The sequence below is a fragment of the Xiphophorus couchianus genome, chromosome 7 (genome assembly GCF_001444195.1).
Source record: "Xiphophorus couchianus chromosome 7, X_couchianus-1.0, whole genome shotgun sequence".
Classification (NCBI taxonomy): domain Eukaryota; kingdom Metazoa; phylum Chordata; class Actinopteri; order Cyprinodontiformes; family Poeciliidae; genus Xiphophorus; species Xiphophorus couchianus.
In genome coordinates this window covers 27,392,798-27,404,572 of record NC_040234.1, presented here as the reverse complement: position 1 = coordinate 27,404,572, position 11,775 = coordinate 27,392,798, and the positions used below count along the sequence as shown (strand labels likewise).

General features: G+C 42.5%; 1 protein-coding gene across 6 annotated transcripts in view; it reads right to left on the bottom strand.

Moving 5' to 3' along the window:
• Window positions 1-35: 35 nt before the first annotated feature.
• The window catches only part of caskin1 (CASK interacting protein 1), a 109,046-nt gene continuing 97,306 nt past the window's right edge, over window positions 36-11,775 (bottom strand). For 5 of the 6 annotated variants that reach the window (XM_028021992.1, XM_028021995.1, XM_028021994.1 and 2 more), the window contains 7 exons: window positions 11,106-11,244; window positions 10,660-10,803; window positions 9,299-10,491; window positions 8,195-8,506; window positions 7,397-7,961; window positions 5,983-6,487; window positions 36-4,294 (listed from right to left, as the gene is read on the bottom strand). In XM_028021992.1, the coding sequence (XP_027877793.1) occupies window positions 4,198-4,294; window positions 5,983-6,487; window positions 7,397-7,961; window positions 8,195-8,506; window positions 9,299-10,491; window positions 10,660-10,803; window positions 11,106-11,244 (2,955 nt within the window). In that variant the 3' untranslated portion in view covers window positions 36-4,197. The remainder of the gene's footprint in view (window positions 4,295-5,982; window positions 6,488-7,396; window positions 7,962-8,194; window positions 8,507-9,298; window positions 10,492-10,659; window positions 10,804-11,105; window positions 11,245-11,775) is intronic. The other variant, XM_028021993.1, reaches the window with a different exon arrangement.

Sequence of the window (11,775 nt, the reverse complement as noted above, 5' to 3'; positions counted from 1 at the left end):
CTGTCCATCTTAATACACAACAAAACAGCACACAGTTATGTTTATATAGAACATTAATTTATTGAGAGCAGATGGCCATAAGATGCAGTTGCTGCAAGCACACATCTGTCCAATCAGTAAAACACATTCTCACACTCACGCCTACACACACACACACACAGATTTCACACAATCAATAGCAAAGCAACACTTTACACACTTTGGCCCTTTCTCAAGCATTCACACACAGTCACTGCAGAGCAAAGAAGATCCAATAAAAAGCTTCATCTTTTGTTAAGAAAGAAGAGATGGACCAGAATTCTGTTTTTGACCTCAACCCATAACCACACAATCACTCTGTAACACAACGCTTACAAGATGAGAGACGTCCAAACCGAGGAAGATGGAGGGAGGGGGGGTGAAGGCAAAACTTGTCTTTGATGCGATGGTGCCTGGGTTCAAAACTAAGAGAAAGGGGACATTTCTAAGGAGTGGCTGAAAGTTAGCGATTAACCAATGGATTTATTACATGCACGACCCAGATTCTCATAAACGACGCCTGAGTGAGTTTAAAAATGCCACAGAGCAGCACTTATAAGATCAATTTGTCTCTGGTCATTCAGAATTTCACATATTGGGAATTGTTACTTTCAAGCTAAGAGATGAGAGACTTGATCACTAAGCAGCAAACCCAACGGCACAAAGAGTTAAAGGTCATTGACCCACAGCTACACCTACATTTTTTTTTTTTCAAACTAAAATTTTCCTTTATTTCCCCACATGGACTTTGAGATTCAACAGGATAATTTTTTGCGCGTTTTTCTTTATTCTTATTCTTATTTAGAGGAATTTCAACAGTTTTGTTACATTTGTGACAGAAACGCAGCTAGTGATGCTGAAGCGTTATTTACCAAAAGCCAAAGGATGTTTTCCTGCGCAACTGACACACGAAGCACAAACGTAAATGTGTGACTGAGGTATACATTAGGAAGCTAAATGCTATTGATCAAGTTGTTTTACTCTTAGCAGGAAAGTGTCCATTTTTCCCCAAGCGACTTTTTAAGTGCAGAGACAAATTGTGTTTGCTAATGTGGGTTTGAAGCATGCAGCCAACTTATGCCAAGTGCAACGCGAATGTTTCCGGTTGTCCAGATGAGGAAGCGATCAGTTTCATGACTCTAACAAATGCACCTGTGACAGTGAAGAGGGAAAAAGAGAGCGATTCCCTGATACTTTACATACCCATCTACTGTATTGAAGTTAGACCAAAAACCACAAAGCAAGGCACATGTTTGCAAGACAAAAAGAAAAATGATAAACCATACCAAAAAAAAAGTAAACAACAGGAATTGCTTGTAATATAAACATCGCCACATCCTGACACATGTATGCAGAAAAAAACAACAATAAAATAATGTAATAATAATAGAAAAGAACACTTCCTTGAAATTACCCAACATGGTATCCTACAATGATTCATTTAGCTGGGACCACCGAAGCATGGAGAAGCAAACTGATTTTGAATACTCAGATTAGATCTGATTACTTTGAAAAATACTCTTCAGGATGACACACACATCATAAATACACTTCTTTTTTTTGTTTTTGCAAATATCCATATATATATTCTCTATGTGATCAGAATTTAAATACCACAACTATTCTCTGAATTAATATTTATTCATAGACAAAGAGTGCAGCTGCTGTGAGACTGATTTCCTCTATCCGGGGAGCACAAGGAATACTGGAGTATTGCACTTTTTTTTTTTTTTGGTCTAATATAACAGAAATAAAACCGTCATGCTTAGCAGTTCTTGAACGCTGTCGCTCACGCTTTCCCCACCACCTTTTGATTTCCGCCTCATTTACACAAAAATCAAGGTTACGTGTTGTAACCAGTAAAAAGTGGGGACGCGGTACAGTAGATTGTCATGGCGAAACGAGATGAGGGGCTTGTGGGATGGAAAATGTAAGAGTTAAGTGCTGGAATGTCGGTGAGTAAAGTGTAGTTTCATTTTTATTTTATTTTTTAGTTTTAACGTGGTTGTAAAATTGGGTGATGTGAGTTTTGAGGTCTGATTGGTTGGATTATTAAATATTTTACATGAGTTCCAGAAGAGCTGGGAGGAATTGTGATCTTGCAAAAGCTTTAATGCCACTTAAACCTTTATGACAGATTTTTTTTACTTATATTTAGTGAATTAGACTGGGTCATTCTAATACACGAATATGCTTTGATCTAAATTATAGCTGCGGTGTGTTGGTAAAGGCCTCTCCAAATTGAGATGCTGCCACCATCATCACATTGTTTAGTCCACCTCACAGCTGTACACGATTTCCTGTTGGTCAATCGCATAAATGCCAATTTACACACTAAAATTTGTGTTTGTAACGTGATCAAATGTGACAAAGTTCAAGAGGATAGAGGTAAGTTTGCAAGTCAGGGCATGAATAGTGCTTCTCACTGACAAAGAGTGCAGCTGCTGCCTTAGTGTAGAGCAGGAAGCAGGGGGGGTCCATCTTAGCACAGTCAGTAATGAAGGGATTTTGTTGAATTAACTACAAATAAAACCAATGAGAAATCAGGTCAGCTGGAAAAAGCTTATTTGTTTCGGGTGATTGAAATTCTCTTGGGTGGATCTTTATACTAAGCACCATTATCAGTAACAAGCTTTCCTTGCCTGAGGCACGGTAGTGGTGGTATCATAATTTGACCAACTCAATTAGTATCACGCTTCAAATTTCTATTGGTGTGTAAAAAGTGTGAAAATCTGAAACTTATTCACTTAATCAGTAAAAAGAAAAAAAACAGTAAATTTATATTTGACTACGATTAAAGTACCAATAATTCCAATTGCTGAAATGAAGGAGCAGGTTTTGGTGTTTTGGATTTATCTAAGCGTCTGTGAGTGTCCTAAAAGCGTTATGCAAGTTTGACGTATTATAATTATTATTATCTAGTTGAGGTTGTGGTAGCAGGATGGACAGTGGAACCTGAAGTTTGCTGCTGCACTTTCATCAGTCAGCGGTGATTTTGAAGCCCTCTTTGTTGACGCGCAGCTCCGACCGTGGTGCTTGTGCTGACCTTCACAAGGTGCTTTGGGGGCAACTCGGACCCATCCAACTGTACACACCGGGGGAAATGTCACACTAATTTACCTCAGCCTTTCTAAAAATAAGGCTGGCCCACGAACGTCCCTTTACACTTTTTTGAAGTTCTCAACTACCTGCCAAATCCCCGAAATGACCTGCTGTAGTCCCGCTTTTACACCATTTTCATTCATATTATGAAGGTACCAGTTTGTGTGTTTGCGCGTATGTGTGTGTGTGCGAGCCGGCTGCGGGGGTCGTTGTGCTTCTGCTGTGTGCAAGTGGGCCTGTCTGCGTGTGTGTGCATATGCGGGGCGATGCGACTCGACTCAGATCCGACCGCAGGGAACCGAAACGGGGATCCTGAAAATTCCCGTGATGCACATCCACCCGCACGAACGGCGCACACATGCACACCCATCGGGAGGTCAAGAGTCTCAAATTTGGTCACATAGAATAATTTTTCCACCAAGTCATTTACATCATCACAACACCAGAGGTCACCATTCCACACAGAACCAGGACATCAAATCAAAGAGCTAGAGATTGATATTTATCGGCGTATATCATATATTACTGTGCTAATGCAGGACTTTTTCAGTAGATATAAACTCTCCATGCTTTAGAACGTACACATACCGTACTATGATTCATTACACAGTTGGTTTTTAAATCTGTATTAGTATTTGTTCATGTAGAGTTCTTTAAAGACTCGTGTTGTGATTGCAGTCTTCTTGACTGTGATACATTTCTTTATTAATCCTTCTTGGGTGTTTTTTTTTGTTTTTTGTCTCTCGATAGTTTAGCTTTTTTATCTCTCTTTTTCTGTCCCTCTTTTTATCTGTTTTTCAGTGTCGTGATCTCTGTCCAGGCCTCTGCTGCTGCTGCTGCTGTTCCATCACCTTTATTGTTTTTTTTTTTTTTGCATCGTGCAAAGGAGAAAGAGAAGAAGAGAAGAGTCGAGCTTCCTCTGGGCAGATGGATGGACAGCAGTTTCGGAGCAAAGAGGAGAGAGGCATATGAAAAGAAGGAGAGAGAGAGATAGAGAGGAGGGTTGCCTCTTTGTGCCATCTGAATCAGTCCTGATGCAGTGTTGCCGTGGAGATTCGCTGACTGGGTTTCTGTCGTTTACTCCAACATGGCATCCAGCTGGTCGGCCAAGTCGTCGAACATGCTGCCGATGTCATCGAGGATGCTCACCGTTGTCTTCTGCTCAGCCACAGAGCTGGATGCAAACACAGGCAGAGGATTACAGCACCTGATAGAGAGTTCATATCTATAAACTGATGAACATTGCTGTAGTATTTTTGAGACAATGAAGACATGATTTTACAATAAAGCATGTAGCCTTGCTAAGAAACAGATGGTTTTCAGAGGTTTTGTTCGTTTTAGCTAGCAAGCTAATTTAGCTAAAGCTAGCCTGGAAAATTCAGTAACAGATTCCAATATTAATCCATAATATACTACTCAAAAACAATAACTCAGATTGTCTGAAAACGCAAAGTACAATATCTTTACTGAATGTCTTAACAGTTCAAAATTGTTTTTATTGTTGTCTCTTATACAGTATATATTTAGCAATATATTATTTGCATATTTCTTCTTTTTTTACCTGCACAAGTAAAAAAGGGTTAGAGTTAGTTTTAAATGTATATGCACGTATATAAATATACACGTATGTATGTATATATACTGTACATATGTGTATCTGTTGTTACACTTAGAGTTTTTCAGTATTCCTTCTGTGTATTCTGGTAGCCAAGCAACAGCATTTCATTGTCGATAAAGTAAGTCTAAGTCTAATAAAGGCCTGAGATCTTAGTCCTGCCTCATTCACCTCGTTCACCTTAAGAAAAATAATGATTGGAATCTGGGTTAAGGAAACTGAAAGTAAAACCTGCTTTATGTAGATGATACACTGATATTCCTTACCCACCCAGAAACAAGTCTGCCTACATTTTTTCTAATATTGAAAATATTGAATATAAATATTGAAAATATCTGGTTACTATTTAGCTATGAAAATCCTTGGTCTTCATGATTCTGTTCACTAATGTTCTCTAACCAACATCTCAGACCTTCACAGAACAGCTGAGTTTATACTGAGATAAAACTCAGTATAAACTCAGCTGAATCCACAATTCTTCAGGTATCTTCTCATGACAGTGTGCTGATTTGACCTTTATTTAGGGCTATCAGAGTAAAGGGGACTGAATTCACACCAAATTTGTTGTTGTAAAAAGTGTTGAAAACTATACATTGTTTTACTTCAACCTCATGTTTGTTTGTGTGTCTGTTCTTGTATATAGACACATTGAGGACAATTGTGACTATTTTAACCAACAAAGAGAGGTCATCTATGGAAAGTTTGGACATTTTGGACATTTTCCTGGTCCTCGCCTTCTTTCCAATTAAAATACACTTTGATAGTTAGGTTTAGAGATGGGACTTAAGTTTTGATTAAGGTTGGGAACATAATAGTAATTGTAACAGTTAGGGAAAATGCCGGATTTGGGGATATATGCAGTTACTAAAATGAAAGGAAGTCAATACAAAGCCCTCAGATGGATAGAAGTACAATGGAGAAACCTAACATGTGAATGTGTGTGTGTGTGCACGCACGTATCCTGTGGATGTGTGTGTGTAAGCATGAATACATGGTTTACAAAACCAAATTGTGAAGTTACTTATCAGCAGTGTGACCTCAAAGGGCTGTGAAATGTCATATATGAAATTTATGTATGTTCTGAAAGTAAATTGGTATTTTTGAAGTGAGATATAGGTAAAATTCGTTTTTTTGACATACTTTTTGTGTTCACCAGATGAAGGGAAAGGTATGTCCCCATAAACACTACAGAAGTCAAAATGGTCTCCTAAACTACAAATCCATGTATGCGTGTGTGTGCTCCATACTCGTCCTGCCGTAGAATCTTATCTTCCACAGCCTGCAGAGCAGCAGCCAGGGATGCGCTCGTCTCTTCCAGCTTCTGTTGCACCAAAGAGTCTACACCAAAGTCTGTTGTTGTGGAGGCCTGTGGTGTGACAGCTCCTCCTGTAATCCCACTGTCCACTGACACACCCCCGATGGAGGAGCGGGGGGGCTTTACGGGCGGCGGGGTTGGGCTGGGAGTAGCAGGGGTCTGAGGTGTCTGAGGGGTTGTGGGGGTCTGCGGTGTGTGGGGGCTTTGAGAAGAAGGGCTTGTCGGCTTGGCAACAGGAGGGTTGGAGATGTTGCACGGCAGGAAGGAAGTAGGTGAACTGGTCTGCCGTGCCACCACAGAGTGCTGCTTGACCTGGGTGGAAACTGAGGTCGGGGAGGCGGGACTTGTCATAGAGTGGATCAGCTTGGCCGGTTTTGGCGCCGTAGGTGGGGGTGCTGGTTTCGGTGAGACCGGTGGAGGGATCTTCTTTCCTTCCACTACACACAGAGGAGGAAGAAAAAAATCATTTTCAAGAGAATAAAGCAGGAATGTGTGCTGTGAAACTTTTCTTGTATAAAATCAATACATGAAAATCAATATCGCAAAGCAGAAAAGCTGAACAATAACATTTAGGGCCACTGCTTGCTAAAGCTATATACATAGAGAGTATGGCTCTTGTCAGAAGCCCTCATCAACCTCATGGATATTGAATTCATTTAGACTTTTAATGATTTAATTCAACAGCTTCCCCCCCAGGATGTAATATCGAATAAAAAATTTTAAGAATTTTAAAACAAAATATTTTAATACATAAGCATAAATTTGTCACTGATTGTCTAAAGTTATAGAACAAATTGTAGGTTATTGTTCCAAAATTGTTGATTTTTTTGGTTTTACAATTATCATCAAAGGTTTAGTGTCCTTTCTTTAAAGCTCGGGTGCATAACTTTTATTTAAAATTTTTTTTAAATGTATTTGTTAAAACTGTCACCATATCCTGACAGTATAACGTTAGATACAGATAGCATGAAAAAAATCAAGCTCCACCCTGAACTACCCTAAGCATTCATAAGAGGATAGTTGCAGGGAATAAGTTGCAGCCTAGCAGAGAGCAAGGAGGAGAGTTTGAGTGACAGTGCCAAGACCCTGCTCCTGGTTCTGATTGGTTCTTTCTGACCAAGCGATATATTTCTGCACTTAATATTGGGAGAATATTAACTGTCACTATGTCATGACATAGTGACAGTTTTAGCAAATATGTAAAAACATATTTTTGTATATACTCCAGCTTCAATGTGGAAGTTATAAAGATTAGAAAGTTAATTGTAATGCATAATTAAAGGCCTTAATGAAAATGACATGTAAGTAAACTTCTAAAAATTATGGCACGGTACATCAAAGAGTACCTGGACTTCCAGGGGTCCCTGGCCCTGGCAGGGGGACTCTTTTATTGAGGGCGGCCTGTGGTGAGCTCTGTGGGCCTCCTTGTCTCTTTATCTGTGCAACAACGGGTTTTGGGGAGACCGGAGGCTTTGGTTTCCTCATAGGGACTGCTTCATTTACTGCAGGAGCTCCCTGGTCCGTGCTGTCCCTGCGGGGGGTTGGGGTCACTTGTTGCTGAGGTTGCGGCTGTTCGGTCACTCCAGCTTCAGACGGCAGGCGGCGTTTTACAGTGGCCATGCCATTCTGGTATGGCATTGGCTGTGTAGTGTTGGGATGCCCGGTGCCAACCACCTCCCCATTGGCAGCGGCCATTTCTCCGAAGCCTTCGGGTTCCTTGTCACGGCTCTTGGGCCGCCGTTTTACGGTGGATGACTCCTGGAGGGTGAAATCCGAACCGTTGGGGTGGGACTTGGAAATGCGAGGCCGTCGCTTTAAGGTTCCCGTGGCTTCAGGGGTGTCCTCCAGGGTGAAGCCCCCGTCTCCCGGGGGGGCGTCGCCGTCACCCTGCAGACAAACACAAAATACACACTAACGGAAAGTTCATACATTCATGATAAAAGGTCATTCTTGAACAAACAGTCAAAGCGTGAACAAAGATAAATGGAAACAACAATAAAAGCTGAGCAAGCGCTTTAGTTTCAACTGTAGCTTTGCACATTAGAGCACACTGACTTTTAGAACATTACGCAGATAATGTAGAGTAGAAAAGATTGACTGACAAGTAGACAAACGGGTATATATACAGATAGTTAGATAGTTACCTGTCCTTCTCCTTCTCCTCGAGCTTGGCGGCGGATGGTGAGGCTCCCCTCTTCTGCGAATGGAAGGTTCTCCGAGGAGCTACCACTGCCTCCTGAGCAGGGAACCGGGGAAGATGGAGGGTGAGGTGAAGAGGAGTTCACAAGGGGAGGGGGGGATTGAGGTTGAGGTTGGGAGGAGGACGGGGCGAAATCCAGTGGAGTCGGTTGTTCCCGCCTGGCAGCCTCCACCAGCTCGCTTACGGGTCCACTTATGGTTCGCCGCCGGTTCACCACTTCACCGTCCAGGCCAATGGCCTCGCGGGTTTTTCCCACCTGAATGAAAGTGAAATTGAAAAGTTTTCTTGCTTGTTCTTGAGGATCTATAATCTGAATCTTATATTGTGTGTCTTGTAAAAGTCTGTATAACTCTTGAACCTTTCCACATTTTGTCACGTAACAACTATGAACTTCAATGGATTATTTTCGTAGCGCAAATCGAAAATATATGAATTACCAAAATTGCATGCTACTTAACATACTATTGGCTGTCATTTGCAAAGCAGCCTATCCAGGAGTGCCATTCATTTAACTTGGTGTTGATTAGATACCCCAAAGAGCAGAGATAAGAAAGGCTGTAGATGTCAGCTTCTGCGGTATTGCTAAGACAGTTTCTGCTAGGTATATTTGGTGCTTGAACTAATAATACATGCAAATATAAGCACCTTTCTAGGAGGTCTCAAGTATTTGCAAATTTCAGTTATTCAAGGTCAGTTGTAATCCATAACCCCAATTAATACCATGGTGTGTTCAGACTATCCTTAAACACAGAATTTTTGATGTAGATCAAAATGTTACTTTTTGGTCTCTTCATTCTTAGCAGTCCAATGGTATACTTCTGCTTGCTGCATATATAAACCTGCAGAAAGCAGGAGGAACCAACTCAACATAAGGGGTCACAAATTTCTCAATGACTCTACTTGCATAAAAGAAATAGAAAATATGTTGAAGCCATAACTGCCATCCAATTTGGCCGTCACTGGTTGCAACGTGTCAAATCCCCTCAAGAATGATCAATGTTTTTCCAAAACAGTGTAAGTAATCTGCTGTAGAGAGGCAGATGTATACCTGCAGGTAATTCTTTTGCAGTGCCATGCCTTTGGCCCCACCCCCTATCGAAGACATCTCTAACATGGCAGCGATGCTCCTCACACTGCCCATGCTGTTGGTCTCCACTTCAGCCGTTTCCACGGACACCCCCAGGTCGCTGGCCCTCCGCTGTTGGTGGTAAGGCACATCCAGCATTCCCCCAGTGGTGGTATGTGTCTGCTGCTGTGTGTTTGCCTCCGTCAAGTTGGAGTTGGAGCTGGATATGGCAGAGCTTGAGCGTTTGGGCGGGGGCGGTGGAGGACCCTTCTTCTTCTGACGCAAAGCGAAGGATTGGGTGTGACTGCGGCCGGCAGTCTTTTCCTGGTTGCGGACTGAATGGCTGCGGCTCACGCGGTGGGTCACTGTAGCGTATTTCACTCCGTCCGCTCTTGCAGTCGCAGAGGTCTGAACTACTGCTACTTCTGTTTCCATTTCTCCTCCTCCTCCTCCTCCATCTCCACCTCCTACTCTCTCATCACACTCCCCGTCTGAGACGGCGTATCGGTTGAGGCTGTGGGCACGTTTCTTCTTGAGGGCCAAAGGTTCTGCTCCCTCAGCCTCTTCCAGTTCAGCTTCGGGTGGTAGACAGAGGTGTGGAACCTGCTGCTGTGGGCTTTCTCTGACCTCCATCACCTGTGTCTGTGGGTGGTGGTGATGAGGATGGGGCTGATGCTGCTGAACTTGAGGCTGCGGCTGCTGCTGCTGGGGGATTTGACACGGGGCTCCACGGTGGGTTGGAGACTGAGGTTGGTGTGAGTGCAGCGGAGGTTGCTCCCCTTGTATTGCCTGGGGTGATGGTTTGGTCTTGCTCTGTGGGGAAGCGCTGCTCTGAATGGAGGAGGTGGAAGAGGAGGACGAAGTCCTGGTCTTGGTGGGTGTGTGTGGTGGTGTGTAGGGAGGTGCTGGCTGGTTGTGAGAATGTCGGTGTTTTCCTTGCGATGAAACGCTGCCTCTGTGGGACGAGGAGCTTCCCTGGCTGCTTTGCTGCCTCACTGTCCGTGCCTCCTTCTTCGGTGGCCCTCCACCTCCAGTAATCACGTCGTCATGGTCCTTGCTTAGGGTGCGAGTTCGCTGAACTCTGACCTCTTGACCTGGGTGAATGATGGCATTCTGAAGCTCTGAGCTCAACTCACTGTCCTGGAAGGTACTCATCTTTGGAGACATGATGACCTCTGGAAGGAGAATGAGATTTTCATTAGTAATTCTCAGTTGCCTAGGATACAGGAGTGATTGGGTATTGTTCTAAAGGCCTTTTGTCTTCTGTGATGGCTAGACCTCAAGGCAGCTTAAAGGAAACTAAGAAGCTAAGACAAACTAAAATCTATTTTTACTGTGCTCACCATCTGGAGGCGGGCTGTCCATGGAGATGACTTCCTGCTGCTGTGTGATGGGTGGCGGTTTCTTTCGAAGGGAGCCCCGCCCATCTGAGCTGCGCTGCATTTCAGCCAACCGCTTCACGGCCAGCATCAGCTTCTTCTGGTGACCTTTCACATTAACACACATGAGTTACTGTTCAGTTTAATAAAGGTCCTATAAGAACAAAACTTACTTATTTAAACATTCCTTTAACTCTTTAGTAACTGGTTAACCTGCAGAGCCTTTTCAGCAGGCTACCCAGCCGAAACTGTAAGATACTATCAGGCAAATTGAAAATGCTAATTTTAATTAGCAACATTTGTATCTATTTAAGATTACAGAGATCTGTTGTACATGACCGCCTCAGCACAAAGTCTTCAAAACACCAGAAGGAAAACATAGATTGTTGACACATGCTAACATATCTTACCCAGCTTGGTGATGCCTATTTCCTGCAGATCTTCCCAGGTGATGTCTGTGATGAAGTCGATGTTTTCGTAGCCGTTCTGCACCAACACCTGGTGGTACTGGCTCAGACCTATGGCCGACAACCATTCCCCCAGGTTGCTCTGCAGTCACGGTGAATCAGACAGTTTTAGTCTCATACAATCACCAGTTTAACTTTTAAACATTTTGTTATATTACTAGAAACTTCAGGGTATTTTTATTGGGGTTTTATGTGAAGGGGCAAAAGAAAGCAGCCAAAATAGTAATTGTAAAGAGGGAAAAAAAACCTAACAAAAAACATAGCTTTAATTTTATTTTCTAAGTAGAAATCTTTTGAGTCATGTGCAGGTGTCCATGTTTTCCTACACCTCAGGTGATTACCAAGGGGTGGGGTCACATATCGTTTGCCAGAGATGGTAAATGATATGAGAGTTTTATTGCATTCTTCTTGAACATCATTCTGCATCCTTGTGTGAGTGTATTTTGTTTTCATTGAGCCACAATTCACTGTGACAAATTCTAAAAATATGTACGAAAACACAAAACCATGGCTTATATACAATATAATACAATATAATACCACAACCTACTCAGCCTGCAGTGTCGTTTCTACTTATGGAAAGCTGGTAAGAGATATAATACGCGTTTTATTT